Source organism: Eulemur rufifrons, chromosome 15, assembly GCF_041146395.1.
Source record: "Eulemur rufifrons isolate Redbay chromosome 15, OSU_ERuf_1, whole genome shotgun sequence".
In the NCBI taxonomy this organism is placed as follows: Eukaryota; Metazoa; Chordata; class Mammalia; order Primates; family Lemuridae; genus Eulemur; species Eulemur rufifrons.
Genome location: NC_090997.1, coordinates 21,021,367 through 21,038,805, shown reverse-complemented (window position 1 = coordinate 21,038,805; position 17,439 = coordinate 21,021,367). Strand labels below are relative to the sequence as shown.

Sequence of the window (17,439 nt, the reverse complement as noted above, 5' to 3'; positions counted from 1 at the left end):
ACCTTGTTGGGTGTTTGATATTTATATATTCCTGTAAGTATTTTGAGCTTTGTTCTGGAATGTGGTTATTTGAAGATAGTGTGATCCTTTTAGGTGTTGCTCTCCCAGTTTTTTAGGCAGCTCCAGAATCCTCTTAAGTTTAGGGTTAATTATTTCTCTCTACTGGGGAATATCTTCGTGAGTGCTTTACCCTATGGCCCTGAATTACAAGTTATTCCACCTGGCTGGTGGGAACATACCCTGTCCCATGCCTCACATGCATGTGTTGATTTACTACTTAATCCTTGAGGGGAGACCCTCTGTAGATCTCTGGGGTTCTCTGTGCAGCTCTTTTCTTTCCGGTGCTTGGTCCTGCGATCTCTAGTGGACTTGGCTTTCCTAGACCTGCAGCTCCATCTCCTCACAAGGACTCCACTGGGCTCTGCTTCACTTTCCTGCCTTTCTGCCCATGACCTAGACCCTCTCTCCAGGCATTAAGTTGGGACAATTATAGGGCACACTTAATTTTTTCTCCCATGTCTCAGGGATCTCTTCCCTTTGTTATCTGATGTGCAGTGTCTTGAAAACTGTTCTTCCATCTAATTTTTCTCTCTTCCTCTTTTTTTTTTGTTGTTGTTTCAGGTAGGGAGAGTAAATTTGGGGCCCTTTTACTCCATCTTGATTAGAAGTGAAGGTCTTTCCCACTTTTTCTATTAAGTCTTTCATTTCAGCTCTGCTCTCCTTTGTAAACTTTGTCCAAAGTCTGGCTACCCTTGTGGTTTATAAGATACCTGCCAGCACCTACAATGTAGCCAAGTTTTAAAGTCAGTATTTTCTTAGGTCTTAAGCTATAATGTTCGTCATTTAGTGTCAGTGTGATCATCCTGTGACTGGGTATTTAGTATTATAAAAACACAATTATTTTGAAAGTTTACATATATTTTATGAATGAGCTTCAATGTGAAGTTGAGAGTCTAAGCCCCTGGTCTTCCCAGGTTGTGTGATCTTAGATATGGAACTTAAATTATTTGAACTACAATTTTCTCATCTGTAAGACTAATCAAGACAGCATACCATTTGGTTTTGAATTGCATGCTTATATAGGTCTATATTTTTGTGATTGTATCTTTTAATTTTTAGCTATTTCAGAATGCTTTAGACTTCCTAGAAGTTACGAAAATCAGTCAGTGCATATGAGAAACAGTAGAATCCATTTTCTTCCCCTGTCACCCTTTGGGATTTAGCATTTTCTTTGAGATAACATACTTTACTGGCAACTGAAGAAGTCATCTAATTATAAAGCCACAGATACTGGGTTTCTAGAAATTTCGTGTGAGAGGTACGTAGGATTGCTGTGTGCAGGAAGGATGGCAGGCTTTCCAGAGTTGTGGAAGGATGAATGCAGTGAAGCCACTGGCTGTACCAGGTGGGCAGGCACTGGGGCTCTGGCATTGACATATCTCGAACATATTAAGGACTCAGGAAAAGAGCAAAAAGTGGTTTCTAACCAAAATAAATGCCACAAAGCCTATACATGTTTTTACAGCTCATGTGATCCTTGAAATCTTGATTATAATTTTTGGAAGGAAACAGGCTTGAACCGGGACAGCATATGAGTTTGGGTCACTTAGATAGTGTCTCCGTGGCTACTGAGTTATCACTGTTGTGTAGTGATAATGTAATGGATCGAGTGTGTTAAAGTGACAACCTTTAATCTCCACTTAGTGGTTACGTCTCTCAGACATTGTTTAAAAGATGAGGATGCACGTAATGAACTTCAGACTTTTAGCCAAAAGAGTTCATTTTTGATACATCTTTATAGGTACCCGGAAAACTTGGTTATCTAAGTTGGTATGTCATATGGCTAAGGTTCTCCTCTGTCAGATGATCCTTAGAGAACTTCCTGTATTAGGTTTTTGTGTCTGTTATGGTTAGCATTTGATAGTTGAACTTATTTCCACAGTAAGATTACAAAAGAACCCCCAGAACAGATGTTCCTGATTACAAAATGTTCATACAGACCCACTGTCATCTTTGTCCTCTTCCTCTCCCCCCAGATTGGTGGTGGTTGTTGTGTTTTTTTTTTTTTTTTTTTTTTGACAGAGTCTCGCTCTGTTGCCTGGGCTAGAGTGCCGTGGCGTCAAGCTCACAGCAATCTCAAACTCCTGGGCTTAAGCAATCCTGCTGCTTCAGCCTCCCGAGTAGCTGGGACTACAGGTATGCGCCACCATGCCCGGCTAATTTTTCCTGTATTTTTCTATATTTTTAGCTGTCCATATAATTTCTTTCTATTTTTAGTAGAGACGGGGTCTCGCTCTTGCTCAGGCTGGTCTCGAACTTCTGACCTCCAGCGATCCTCCTGCCTTGGCCTCCCAGAGTGCTAGGATTACAGGCATGAGCCACCGCGCCCAGCCCAGATTGTTTTTTTAGTCCTTTGGATTTAGTTAACTCCTTTCTTTTTGAATTGAATGCTGATTTATAAGAATTAAAACAATGCCCTAAGATGAGAGACTCCATGACCCCTTTCCTAGAAACTAGTAAAAATCTGGGCTGTGCGTCTACCCCAGTTGTATTAAACACAGGGTTCATGGGCTGGGGTGTCCAGAGCTGCACAGAGACAGTAAAGGTCTTGAAGTACCTGTGAAAGCCAGCTGGCACTTTTCTGAAGTGTTTGAAAGAGTCAGGGATTGTAGCAGTGATCTTAAACATTAAAAAGTTAACATCTTCTAAAAATAAATCTTTACAAAGTATATTTTCTAAGAACTGTAAGCCTCAGACAAACCTAAAAGTTATTTGAGTGTGCTTCCTTCATTACCCTAAGTGTTTGCATATTGACCCAGACCAGCTGCCTAGAAGCTATGTTATTTTCTAACACACTTTTTTGCAGCCCTGCCTGAGCTAAGCGGGGTAGTTCTCTAGCCTGCCATTGTTGTGTTGTGTCTGGGGCTTATGATTTGTTGGCTCCACTACTCAAATAGAGTGAGAACTAGGAAGTAAACAAAAGTCCTCTGAGCACAAAGTCCATGCATTTTACTCCTAGAAGCCTATCTCAGCCCATACCCAGAGATCACTTTCTCATACACAGTTCCTGCAAGCTCCATCATCGAGTTTCTCAGCTCAGGATAAACTGCAAGAAATCAATTGAGGCAGAAATGAGAGGGAGCAGTCGGAAAGCCACTGCGAAAAGCAGGTCCAGATGTGGCCTCCAAGGGCCTTGCTAGGTTATAACTATAGTTAAAGAAATGAAATTGCTAATAAAGTCTGAAGCCCTAATAAAAAAAAAAAGTGAAAGTAATGTTTAGTATCTTCCTATTGAAAGCAGAAGAGGATGTAATCAATTTTAGAAAGATTTCCACTCATATACATAAAACTTTTTAAGAGAATGTATGCTCTAAAGGGGTAAGCTTTGAGTAACAAGACAATTCACTTGAATAAAATTGCCACCTTGGCAATGCAGAGTAAGTAACGTTCTATATTTGAGGGTGGAAGAAAAACGGATGGTCATACACTAACAAAATTTCCAGGAGGCATTAATTACAGAAACAGTAATTTAGAACTGGTAGACATTTGTTTTTCTCTTATTTTATACATGATATAACTAAGGCCTAGGGACTAAAACACATTCTGAGTGGCTGTAATTGGGGAAAATTAAGACTGCTCTGGGCAGGGTAACCACCTTGCACAACTCCAGGAGGGACCAGTATGGGTGGTGCCCCATGGGGGTGGGAATGGGAAGGTGGGTCACGGTGTTAGCAAAGGTCTCTCCGAAGAGGTGGCACTTGCCTTGAGATGCGCTAGAGCCAGCTCCTTTGAGGGCTGTGGTAAAATCTTTCAGGCAGGGGGAATAGAAGTGTTTCAGAGGCCCTGAGGTGATGGTTGGAGAAACAGAAAGAGGCCGGTGTGTCTGCAGCATGGTGGTCTTGGGGGGGGAGGTGGTGATATGAAGGAGGCTGAGAAGATCAACCCTAATGGTCTCAGGGAAGGGTATTGGATTTTTGGCTGAGTGTGAGCCATTTAAGAGTTTCAAGGAGACTGACTTGACCTGCTTGGTGAAGGACCCTGGTCTGCCTGAGTGCAGTTAGACAGCGTTCCACACTACTAGCTTTCACTTTTGACTAAGACCAGTGCCCCCAGAACAAGTGTTGTGTCAAAACAATATTTTTGAGAAATAGTACTTCCCTTCACTTGAGTGACATTCTGATATTTCTGTTCTAGTCTATTAAAACATTTTTTGTAATGTTTATCACAGCAACACCATGGCCCACTAAGAGGTTAACCAGCTTTTGGAAAACACCAGACACTGTTCTTCCTCAATCAGAGTATCACTGCCCTAGAGCTAGAAAATAGTAACCGCTAACACTTGAGTGGCACTGTGTACTTAATACTGTTTCAGGCATGTTACGTGCATTATTTTATGTAATCCTTCCCTACTGGCCCTGGGAGGCTGGCATTACCCCCATTTTACAAAAGAAAAAACTGAAGCCCTGAAAAGTTACCAAGATTGAAACTGATTGACTCCAAAGCCAGCACTTTTAACTGCTCCCCCACATACTGCCACCCAAATGGGCAGAAGGAAACAAGCTCTGTGACAGTTTTAATGGGCTCCAACCAGAGATGAGATTGAGGGTGGAGAAGAAAAGAAGAAAGAATAGAGGAAGGGATGGTGGTAATGCAGGAAGTAGGCTTTTTTTAAAAAATGAAAACGTAAATACGTCGTAGAGCCACAGATGCAGGCTTAAGCATTTTTTGGTACCAGATACCCAGTAATTCTCATCTAGTGAAATGCCAGCACTCTTTTCAAAACAACACCCATTGAATATGCTTGGTAAATTTCTCGGTCTGCAGGACAAATGCTAACAAGTTTAGTAATGTGACCGCAGCCTTCCCGGCTAATCTTCTGCTGGCAAGCAAGCCCTGTGAAAAGGCAGATGCAGGATGAGCCCTTTATATGAAAATCAGGCTGACCTCATCTGATAGTTATGCAGCCTGTGCCAACCTCTTCCCAGGGCAGCAGGTAGCAGGCCAGAATGGAGCTTTGACTTATCTTTGAGATTTTCATCCTTTAACATGAATTTCAAATATGGCAGGGAGGGAGTTTGTATTAACAAGAGTCTAAATCTTCCAAATCTCACAGGTTAGAATTACTTTGTTGGTGGGATCTACTGTAATATCCAGGTATGACTCCTGAATAGGAGCCTGAGGCTGCCTCTATGAGGTGTGGTTATAAAAGAGTATCTGTGCGCAAATGCTTATGATGGTGGGATGACATTAAACTTGGGGGTCTGGAAGCACTGTTTTCTTGTCACTGAGGGCATAGGTGTGCCCCTCTGAGCACAGTAGTCACTTTGGAGTTAGAATTCCTGTTTGGCGTTGGCTCACTTAGTCTCTTTAGAAAGCACTCCTTTTTTTTTTTCTCTCCTCGTTGGATTGGTTAATCTAACACCAGTTGCTATGAGTTAAAATCCTGAATTTCTCTTATTTCTCATAGGCAGTCCTTGAATTTAGGACAACCTAATTTATAAACATACCTTAGAAGGGAATATGCTTGCTTTCTCGCTTGCTCAGCCCTAGAAATGCATAAGGCGCTGAGCTGGGTGCCACCCATAGAGGGCGTATGTTCTCTCTAGCAAAAGTCATGCCCTCATGCTACAGCCCTAAACTCTCTTGCACTTGTTGGGGAGCCACTGCAGATTTTCCACAGACCTCACTTCCTATGGCACCCCTGCTCCTCTCCAGCTCTGGCCACTGCAGATCCAAAGCAGCCTCTATCTGGGACCAGGATACCCTCTTTCTTGTCAGCCACGTGGTGACTAGGACTCTGGTAGGGGAATATGTTCTCAGTAAAGAGCCAAGGAATTCACTTGTCTTTAGAACCCACAAGCTATAGTACTAAAGTACAGGTGTTTTGAGATAAGAACTACCTATATTTACAATATTGTTCCTTTAAGAGGAAATGTATTATGGTTTAGGTTTCTAAATTGCAGAGTGCCTCTGCTATGTTGGTGGCCACAACAGACGTCACCATTGGTTACTAGATGTGCTGTGTTTTCTGATGTTAATTTGTGTGAGCAGACTGGTTAGGTTTTGCTAAATTTGGTTCAGAAATAAGGTAAGAGTGCCTTTCTGGTCTTTATTATCATCAGAAAGTTAAAACTAACATGACTGAAGTGTGGCGGTACGATTTTTAAAAAATCAGCTAACATAAATTCAGAGGCCCAGAAAATAAATGTCTCATATTTATTTATTTGTTGAGACAGAGTCTCACTCTGTTGCTCAGGCTAGAGTGCCGTGGCGTCAGCCTCTTTTATTTATTTTTGTTGTTGCTGTGACTGCCTTTGGGGTCTTCTTCATAAATTCTTTGGGGTGGTCTTCATAAATTCTTTGCCTAGGCTGATGTCTGTAAGAGCTTTTTCCTTCATTTTCTTCTTATAGTTCTTCTTTCTTTCATGCTTATAGTTTCTTTCATTCTTAATAGTTTTATGCCTTAGGTTTAAGTCTATTATCCATTGTGAATTAACTTTTTGAGTAGTGAGAGGTGCGGATCCTGTTTCAGTCTTCTACATGTGGCTATCCAATTTTCCCAGCACCATTTATTGAATAGGGATTCGTTTCCACAGTGTTCTTGTCTGCTTTGTCAAAGATCAGATAGCAACATGAGGATGGTTTTATATCTGGGTTCTCTGGTCTGTTCCATTAGTCTAGGTCTCTGTTCTTGTGCCAATGCCTTGCTGTTTTGGTTACTGTAGCCTTGTAGTATAGCCTGAAGCCTGGCAAAGTGATGCCTCCCAATTTGTTCTTTTTGCTTAAGGTTGCTTTGGATATTTGAGGTCTTTTCTGGTTCTGTAGGAAGCGTAGAATTATTTTTTCTAGATCTGCAAAACATGACGTTGGTATTTTAATGGGAATTGTGTGAATCTGTAAATCACTTTGGTAGTATAAACATTTTAACAATGTTGATTCTACCGATCCATGAGCATGATATGTTTTTCCATTTGTTTACATCCTCTGCAATTTCCTTCCTCAGTGTTTCATAGTTCTTCCTGTAAAGGTCTTTCACCTTTCTTTCTTTTTAAAGTCTTGAAGTTTTTCCGCTTGGGCCTCATATCACTAATCTAGGCATGTGAAGAATGTTTTCTCTGTTTGGGCCAAGATAATGTCAAGGAAGTTAGTGTGCTTGATCCTATAGGAAATTCATTGATTTTTTTTTTTAAATGCAGTGTTAAAATGGAAATTAATATTTTATAAATAAAAGGCAACATGGTCTGTAAGCCAAAGTCCTAATCTAGGGTCCCAACAGAAGAACAGGTCGGGACAAGGGCAGCATTTGTTTTGGTTCCTAAAAGTGTAAACTTCCCCTGGAGTGTATCATGTGTAATTCTGTGGTATGAATTGACCTTTCAAAGTAAGGGGGGAAAGCAGAAAAGCCTATTTTCTCAAAATATAGGAAAATTTTAAGAAGTTGTTATTACATGAGACTACCAAAATATTTTCTTTTCAGAACACATAGGGTTGTTTAATTGTAACATATCAACAGTCACCAGTTTTAAATATCAGCATGTATAAAATATCATATACACAAAAGCACACACATTGCAGTTTCTACTTGGTACTTACTGGTCCCCCAAAAGCACTCAAAGCTTACCATGTAAAACAATGGTTTTGATATTTGTGGTGTCATAATTAGACATGTCTAATATGAGAGTCCACCTTAAACCAAATGCTGAGCCATATCAAATTTCATTACATCTGTATTAGGATCTCTTATTCAGTTTTCTGCTATTAATATTTAAATGCAGCTGCTCTTTTGGTCTTGTCATTCAGGTCTTCCCTAGGGGTGACTAAAAAATGAATTAGCCTCGCAATGGCTAGCACCTGTTTAGATGCTCCAGGTTTGGATGCTGTGCGAGATATGGAAATGGATGCCATCCAACTCTATGGTTGAGGGGTGCTCAAAAAGTATTCGCTGTGTGAGGAAAACAGTGTTCTGGACAGAAGGCACAACCCCTAACTTTAAAACAGCTTATATTCTAGAGCGGGGACTATTATGCTTGGTCTCTGCAGGGCGGCCCCAGGTAACCTGCATCTCTGACAGTCCAGACAGGTGATCATGCTGCAGTCAGCAGTGCAGTGCCCCAAGGGAGGACTGGAGGTTGCGTGTATGTTTAAGGATTCTTAGACCCTCACCTCTGCTCAGCTAGTCCCCATTCCAGGAATCAGCCTAAATTTACATGGTGCTTCCTCTGGAAAGCCTTCTGAGCTCCTGGACTGGATTTTAGACCCTGCTGTATTATATATGCACAGGTCCGTTTGGTCATTTTGAGCACGTACCCAGATAATTCAGCTGTTGGGTGTTATTGGCTGTCACTGCAGCATCAGCGTAAGCTTGAGAACAGGAGCCAGGTCTTTCAGGTGTTTTGGCACTGATTATCATCAACTCTCATTAGCGCCTTAATCATCAAAATAGTTGTAGGCTTGTTTAGGAGTTACTGTAAGGAGAAAACTGGGTCTTGAGAACCAGCAGGTGGTTCTAGCAATTGAATCAAAACCACTTGGGCCAGTGGAAGAGAGCCAACAGTGGAATGGAGGAGCTGGCCAGGAACCCCTGATTCTAGTGGGGGCTGGCACACCCACTCTCCCTGGGCTGAGTCATGTGGAGCCCTTTACTGTCTTGCCCTCTTTGACCTGACAACCTGCACACAGACCCCTCCTAGGGTATGAGAAGGGGAAAGCCCTCGTGTCACCATCTGGGAGAAATGTGGGCCCTCACAGGTCATTGTCCCTCCAGGACTTGGTGATAGGTTCCTTCTCTCCAGAGGTCAGGCATGTGATGGCTTAAATACTTTTGAGAGGGAAGATGCTGTAGTTCTGATTTACACAGAAACTAACAAAGGAACTTTCTCATCATAGGACCTCCCTAAATGGGGAACTGCCTGTATAATTGGTCTGATTCTTACAGAACTAGATTGTCTTCTGATTAAGTAGTTTTTACCTCAAGGTAGGAGAAATTAAGAAATTTGGGTTTCGTAAAATGTCTAGCCATTCCTCAAATTCTGACCTCCCTGAAACTCTTACCCGCCAATACAGGGTATCAAAATGTTTAAAACAAAGGAAAATTTCTGTTTTACCCTAGTGGTAAATGCCATGTAAAGACAACATAAATCCTAAAACTATGAATATTAACTGTTATCTCAAATGCCACAGATATTTTCCTGTCTACTCTATATTTAGCATTGTACTGAATACTTACATTACCCTCAGTTAAGATACTTTGTTTTTATGGGCCTAATTTTAGATGAACATAAAATACCTCACCTTTGTTTAAACCTGCATTAAATGACTTAAGGATTATGTCCACGTTGTTCCTAGCAACACTATATAACACATAAAGCAAAGTACATAGTCTTGTATATGTGTCTTTGTCCTTGATTCTGCAGCTTAGAGATATTAGTGACTTTCATCCTAGTCTTTCATATGTGTCGTTGTCCTTGATTTGACAGCTCAGGGATATTAGTGACTTTTATTCTAGTAGGATAAAATTTAGCCTTTTAGCACTAGAAATCTAAGGGATTTTAATTTCTATTTGTAGAAAAGGTAGTGTATATTTAAAATATGAGTGTCTTGCAAAGTGGATGGGTGTTTTTCTTGGGCCTCTTTTCCACCATTTAAAAGGATAACTGATGGCTGCCAAACAACATTGTCCCAAAGTCACATCTAGGGAGTTGTGACCTATGTACTCTGGAGAATAGAGCTCAGTGTTGTTTTTTTTTTTTTTTTTTTTTTTCTATTTCCAATATAGTATGTTAATTACACGAATTTGAATTGGTTACTCTGCAACCCATTTATGATGCTCTTTGGCCATATGCTTTCAGAGTTGTATGTGTGCGATGTACGAAAGAGATGTTGCTGGGATTCTGGGTTTATAGCCCAGATGCTATTCAAGGTTAGGAAGCTGGTACAATTTAATCCTTAGAATCAATGTTGTGGTACAAAAGAGCCTCTGTTTTATTATTTTCTCTTTGACTTTGTTCCTCTCACCCTTTGGATGCAAAAAGGAAGTTTAGGATGAGGACAAAATCCAGAAATCATAAAATAAATCATTGTGGCTTTAGGTGTTTTATTAATAGGAAAGTGTTAATGTATTGCTTTTCATTATCACGCATTATCTAGGTTACTGAACCAAACCCTGATTCAGCTGTAGTTTGGCTTTTATAGATTTAGTTAATCATTGGTATGCTTGTATGAACTAGAATTGGAAATAAACATACATGTGTTAAGGTGGCGGGGGCGATTAAATTCCAAAAAGCTTAAGAGGTTAAAGGACTACTTTAAGGACTGATGCAGAAGGATCAGGGTGACTACAGAGGGTGAGTACCTCCGAAGGCCCTGAATTTGAATTTGAAAAATATTCAGGAAATTTGTATGTCTTCCAACTGAATTTAGCATTTATTGAAAAGTAAGTTTGTTTTTTTCTGTATTTGGTAAATATTCTGTTGTTTTTCTGTTTCATTTGCTTAATGAGATCATGAAGTGATTATTTTTTAATTAAGAAGAGTTTGTTAACATTTTAAATGTCATCCATTTGGCTGATATTTAAAACTCAAGAGTTTGAGCTTTTTGTTTCTTTTGCCGTACCCATGCTTTAAACTTGTGGGCTAAGAGTGAATTTGAAAACTAAGGATTTCAATTTTTTTCAAAAGTAGGAAACTAACGAAAGTTATTGAATTTAGCTTATATAATTGCTGCAAAAGTTATTGTTCTTTTTGGTAATAAATAAATGATGCAGACCCAGTAAGCTAGAAAGTGTCTTTTTCTTTCTTTAGGAAGCATGTTATCTGACTAAGAGGATAACTTAATTCAGGTAGCAGATGATGCCAGGCATATGTGTTTGGAGTCAGTGAGTGAAGGAGAAAGATTCCTTCTAGCTGGGAGAGTTAGGAATGCTACACAGAGCAAGTGGGCTCTGTCCTGGGTCTAAGAAATGAGTCAATTCATATGTTTAAATCTGACTGTAATTGTTAGTTACATTTCGACTTCTATGATACAATGTTAGGCCCACTTCATAAAATTGAAGCATAATCAATCTGAGATATTTCCAGCCCCTATTATAATCTTTTCCTGCCTCATGTAGCTTATAACACTTTTATAAAAAGCTTATCATCACTTACCAAGATTGGCATCCTCTATAGTCCTAGCAGCAAGGTATGCTGGGCTTTGAGGCCAGCCAGCGCTGGCTTCAAATTCCTGCCTGACACTTGTGGCATCGGGTAGCTTACTCAGCTTCTCTAAACCTCTTTGCCCACCTGTAAAAAAAAAAAAGTGGGTGATCAAGCCTACTTTTGCCTGCTAGGTTTAAAGGTCAGGATCCATATATGAAAGCATATCCTTTCTCATTATGTTCTCTTAAATGTAAACTTATTTCTCATACTTATGATCTTTTCATGTATCCATCCCGGAACTTAAAGATTCCTGTTCCTGGCCGGGCGCGGTGGCTCACGCCTGTAATCCTAGCACTCTGGGAGGCCGAGGCGGGTGGATCGCTCAAGGTCAGGAGTTCGAGACCAGCCTGAGCGAGACCCCGTCTCTACTAAAAATAGAAAGACATTATATGGACAACTAAAAATCTATATAGAAAAAATTAGCCGGGCATGGTGGCGCATGCCTGTAGTCCCAGCTACTCAGGAGGCTGAGGCAGTAGGATCGCTTAAGCCGAGGGGTCTGAGGTTGCTGTGAGCTAAGCTGATGCCACGGCACTCACTCTAGCCTGGGCAACAAAGTGAGACTCTGTCTCAACAAAAAAAAAAAAAAAAAAAAAAAAGATTCCTGTTCCATAGTTTTAGCTGTTCAGGAGTCATAGATCTGTAGATGCTACCTACCAACCTGTACTTGATGCAGTTCCAGATTCTTCCGTCATTTGACACTGAGTGATTGTGCAGGTGCAGATCTCACATTTCTGGTTCGTGTACCTAAATCAAGGGGTCTTACCCATTTCTTGAACTAAAAAATTCTGGTGGGAAACTAAACTTACCAGTAAGACAACTAATAAAAATGAATTGAAAGTTTATTTTTTGTGGTTTAAACCTGCTGAGCTATTTCTTATGGATACTAACATTTTTTCCTCTTTATAATTATATTTCTTAGCTAAAGGGCAAAACATTCTCTTACCATTTCTGTGTGGTGGGGATGGCTGACCCAAGTGCCTTCCAGGACCAGACAGGTCCACACAAATAGAAAACAGGCCACTGCAGACAGTGTACATACGCCCAAAAGAGAGCAACCCAACCACAGCCCTGCAGAGACAGGCATAGTGCTGGGCTCCTGGATGTTGTTTTTAAGGCTGAGAATCTGGATTTACATGTGAAATATTAGGAGATAGTGGATATACTGTTGCCTGCCTGTGCCGCCCCCCCCCCTTTTTTTTTTGTTAACTACCATTGTAAGTCAAACCAACTACCTCGCAGACCGGTTTGCCTGTGGGACGTCAGTTTGCCACCTCCTCTCTACAGTAACTATGTTTGTGCCTTGTGTAAATGGTAATTTCACGTGTTAGCCTGAATAATTCAGTTCCATACCTTTTCACTTACATACAGATAATGGTGGTTTTATTTCAGTTGCAGGTAATGATTCATAATCTTCACTGTTCACACCAGCTGTCATGATTTAAAGCATGATTTAAAGGGAAAACAAAAGCAGGTTCTAGTTGTATTCTGCCCGGAAGAGTCTTACTTTGGTATTTAACTCTTTATTTTTATCAGAATTCCACCATAAGGTATTATGAAAAGTGCACTGGTGCACCCTGCATTGTAAATTTTATATGGTTTCAGAGTGGAGAAGTTGTTTTAAATTATTTGTGACAAAACCAAATTGTTGAAACCCCTAAAGCAGCTTCTTCATATTGATATATTTATGATTATGGTTTAACTCTCCAAAAGTGGAACTTGTAGTGGGATTATTAAAAAATCTACCAGTAAGTTAGGTATAATCTGCTGTGATAGGATTGTCCAGTAACCACTTTCTTAAACTTATAATAAGCCAACTGAGTATATAGTGAGCCATTTTAAATTTTAAAACTCAACTTCTTCTCTACAACTGCAATTTACAGACCCTTAGCTTTGAAACCCATCTCTTTTAAAGTACATTTTTGTGAAAATGGATATCTTGACCTTTCTATGGGGCATAAAGTAGAATAGAGGAGAGAAAGGATGGAAGAATAAGAGTTCTTGTCCTCCAACAGTGCCACTATTGACTGACCATCCTCTACAGGTTTTCATATTATGCAAACGAATACTCCTTATATCCTGTAGCGTAAGCAAATGTGGCTGTCTCAAGTTATTGGGGATCCTTTCCAACCTTCACATTTCCCTGCCTTTTTCTTCTGAAGATTACAGTGAGCACAAATCTGGAAGAATGTTAATCTTTCTCACTTTTATTTTCAATAGGTGGAATACATGTTGGTATCTTTTGATCATGAAAATAAAAAAGTCCAGTTGATCCTATCTGGAGAGGAAGTTCTTGAAACTCTACAAGAGAAGGGGGAAAGGACAAACCCAAAGTAAGCTGATGTGTTGAAGGCCTGTTTCTGAAACTGTTGGAACTACTAAGAATGTAGAATCTTGTCTCAGATTTATAGTAGGCAGGACAGCATAGCAGTTAAGAGTGCAGGCTCTGGTTCCTGGTTGCCTGGCTTTCAAATCCTGGTTCCTCTGCTTAGAAGCTGAATAACCTCAGGCAAGTTACTTGCCTCAGTTTCCTTGCTTTAAAGTAGAGATGATGGCAATACCTACCTCTAGGGCACTAGGATTAAATACATTAATATGTTAAAGCATTGTGTACCGCCAACTAAATATTAAAACTTGTTATTAAGCATTTTTGGGGGGCAAAGAAAACACATTCCCAGAGCATAACTGGGATCAGAAATCATGGTGCAAGATAAAACTTGCAGATGAGTTTTGTTTGGCCAGCATGATGTTTTTAAATATTTTTTATTTAAATAGACGAAGAGAGGGAGGGAAGGGGATGATATGAATTCTCCAGTTCATTTTCTACTCACTAGTTTTTGGGAAGCTGCATTTGAGTTTGGACACCTGTAAGGCCTCATCTCCTTTCTAGCTTGTCCTGAACAGTGAGTCGCATGTGTGTATTTTCAGTTATTTACAAATATTTTGGACCCAATACTTGTGAACCCTTATAGATAAAGAGCTATGGAAAAGTAATAGCTATTGGGAATTGTGAATGAGTTCTTAGCTTTGCTTATATCTAATGGTTTCTAAATTTTTTAGGCAATCTTAAAACTTTTAAAAATGGAGTAGGCTGCAGCAAAAGAATAAAATGGAACTAAGTTGTTTCTCCTCTGTAGCCATCCTACCCTCTGGAGACCAGAATATGGGAGTTACATGATTGAAGGGACACCTGGACAGCCCTACGGGGGAACAATGTCTGAATTCAACACAGTTGAGGCCAACATGAGAAAACGCCGGAAGGAGGCCACTTCTCTACTAGAAGAAAATCAGGCTCTTTGCACAATAACTTCATTTCCAAGGTTAGTTCCTATATGAACATGCCCCAGAAGATATATTAGAGCTGTAGGTTATAAAGGGAGCAGGTTGTGATGCAAGCATTTCACCCTACAATCCTCACACTTCACATACAGTTCACACGTTATATACCACATTTAATAGACTCTGTAATGCTAGAGCTAAAGGCAAAACTGCATGGCAGCTTCAGTCGGTGGATGGTGGCCGCCCAGAGCACTGTGGTGAGAGCGCTCGTCTGGGCTTGGGGGAAACGCCATGGGGACCTGTGATGAGGACCAGCAGTGGTGGCCATGTCCACCGCAGGCAAGAGTGGAAGGCGCGGCACACCTGCCAGGCAGTTCCAACCCTGCAGGCAGTAGCTGAGCCTCCTGGTGACCTCCGAATGCTCTTCTCACTTGACTGTGACAGTTGCTCCCTCGTGCGCTTTTCGAAAAGGAGCATTTGCCTACTAGCATGTGGTGGTATTGGTGGCAGATCGAGTCACCTGTGCTCCCTGTGTACTATCAGTACATATTATGAACAGGATGTAGCGTTAGGTCATGTTTGGATATTGTACTGAAAAGATTTAGGATTTGTCATCAGAGGTAGTTATGACACATACTAGAATACATAAGAGTAAATATAAATTGTGAAATAATGTTCTTAGCTTAGAATGAGGTATGTAAATACTGTGCACATTCTACATAGAGCCGCTACACGAGAATGCAGTTCTCCCAAATCCTGAGCATGACTTGTCTGTGCTAGCTATCTGTCAGATCGTGGCAGTGTGCTGACCTCCCAGAGTTCAGAAGAGCTTTAATGGTTGGCATCCATGGCCTAGAACATTTGGAACTATTTTTATACCTTTTTTTCCCTGATAAATGTCTGTAACAGACACAAACATTCAGAATTATTCCCTTGGTCTTAGAGAGGGGCATTTAAATGGAAATTTTCTTTTTATTAAATCTTCATCGTTGGCTGGGCATGGTGGCTCATGCCTGTAATCCCAGCACTTTGGGAGGCTGAGGTGAGAGGATCACTTGAGGCCTGGAAATCAAGACCAGTCCAGACAACATAGCGAGACCGTGTCTCTACAGAAAAATAGAAAAATTAACCGAGTGTGGTGGTGTGCATCTGTAGTTCCAGCTGCTTGGGAGGCCGAGGCTAGGAGGATTGCTTGATCACAGAAGTTTGAGGCTTCAGTGAGCTTTGATGGCACAACTGTACTCCAGCCTGGGTGACAGAGCAAGACCCTGTCTCAAAAACAAACAAAAAAATCTCCAGTGTAACATCTAAATAGTCGAAACCTTTTTTAAGCCAATCATCAAACATTTATAGAAGCATCTCTTATTTTCTGTGATTCCTTCGTTCCATTTGTGTAGGCCACTCCCCTCCCTGCCAGAAGAAAAAAAAAAAAACCAGCTGGGTGAGGGTGGACTGGTGTGTTTTGGTGAGGGTTGGCACATTTCTTCACCCTAATGTTTGAAAGAGGAGGTGGAAAATCATTGGCTCTGCCATTCACTCAGACGCTTGAGTGCCTGCTGCGTGCCTGCCCCAGGCAGTATGGACATGCCGTCATGACTGAGAAGAGGCAGGCAGTGTCTCTACAGAGCTAGGGGGAGAGACAAGTCCTCATGCCCACAGATTCAGCAAGTGTAAACTTGAGCAGTGCTGTGAGCAAGAGGTGGGGAGCAAAGCGTGTGACGTGTCTTTCTAATGCACTCTGGGGCGTGGTAGGTAGGTAATTGAGTGATGTCCAGGGTTCTACTAGGAGGTGTGTAACAGGAGTAGGGAGGAGAAAGGGGGAGGAGTGTGCACAGAAGTCCTAGGATGAGCCAGGCAAGGGGGGTGCCTTCTGGGAACTAAAAGAAGGCAAGCTGGCCGGTGTGCGTAGGAAGAATTTTGATTGTCATCCTAACAGCAGTGAGAGGCCTTGGGAAGGTTGGATTGAGCGGGTAGCCTCCCATTTTTGCTTCGCAGCCCTCACCTGGGCTGTAGTGTGAGCTTGGCCCTGGAACAGGTGCCCCAGCTGACTAGGAGATAGGTGAGGGGCCCACCTGGGGGAAGCAAGGACAGCCTGCATGTGGGTGGGTAGATCAAAAGGCGGCAAAATCACAGACCTGCTGGGGGAGAGATGTCAAGGCTGTTGCATTAGTGATTGTCCTGAAAACCTTAGAATATCGGAGTACAGGCCAAGAAGTGGGTTACAGATGTTATTTGACAACTTTTAGTGAACTGGAAAATGTAATATCTTACATTTTCCTTTTTGCCTCTTAACATTAAGAGGGTTGTACATTTCACTTAGCAAATTAAAAAAAAAAAAAGAGTTTGTAACACAAACCAGAACTGTTTTATATTTTAAAATTTAGGAATGTGTAGTATTGCTAGGCAGTGGTGGTTCTTTCTGGGCCACAAGGTAAAGTTTTTGGTTCAACCTAATGTGTCTCTTACCTTAATTGAGAATGGCTCTATATGGCATAGTTGTCCTTTTTTAAAGCTTCTTATGTTGTTATGAAAGGAGAGTTGAAACAGGAATAAGTTTTATTCTAAAAATCGATAATTTTTTAAAGCCTAACCATATGTATTAGGATAGGAGGATACTTTGGATTTGTAAACAAAACAAGAACAAGTATTAGTTATTTAGTGGTTAGAAGCCTACCCTTACATCCACAGTAAATGATAAAAGTTTATTGTAATGTGGGATCACGAGAGAAAGGGAATACTCTAGTCTTAAGTGTAAACAGTGTGATTTTTCTCTCTAAGGAGGCAAAGGTCTGTAGTGTAGAATTGTAGTCTAAAACATTGGTCATTAGACTTTAATTTTAAATTAATTAATTACATAAAATGAAAATTTAGTTCCTCATTCACACTAGTCTCATTTCAAGTGCTCAGTAGCCACGTGTGGTTGGTGACTATCGGGTTGATTTGGACAGTACAGATATTAAACATG

The 17,439-nt window shown here is 40.8% G+C and overlaps 1 protein-coding gene across 3 annotated transcripts in view; it reads left to right on the top strand.

The window, feature by feature from the left end:
- GCLC (glutamate-cysteine ligase catalytic subunit) overlaps positions 1-17,439 on the top strand; it is a 49,095-nt gene that overhangs the window by 10,870 nt on the left and 20,786 nt on the right. For all 3 annotated transcript variants that reach the window (XM_069489227.1, XM_069489226.1, XM_069489224.1), the window contains exons 2-3: positions 13,416-13,528; positions 14,333-14,515. In XM_069489227.1, coding sequence (XP_069345328.1) covers positions 13,416-13,528; positions 14,333-14,515 — 296 coding nt within the window. The remainder of the gene's footprint in view (positions 1-13,415; positions 13,529-14,332; positions 14,516-17,439) is intronic.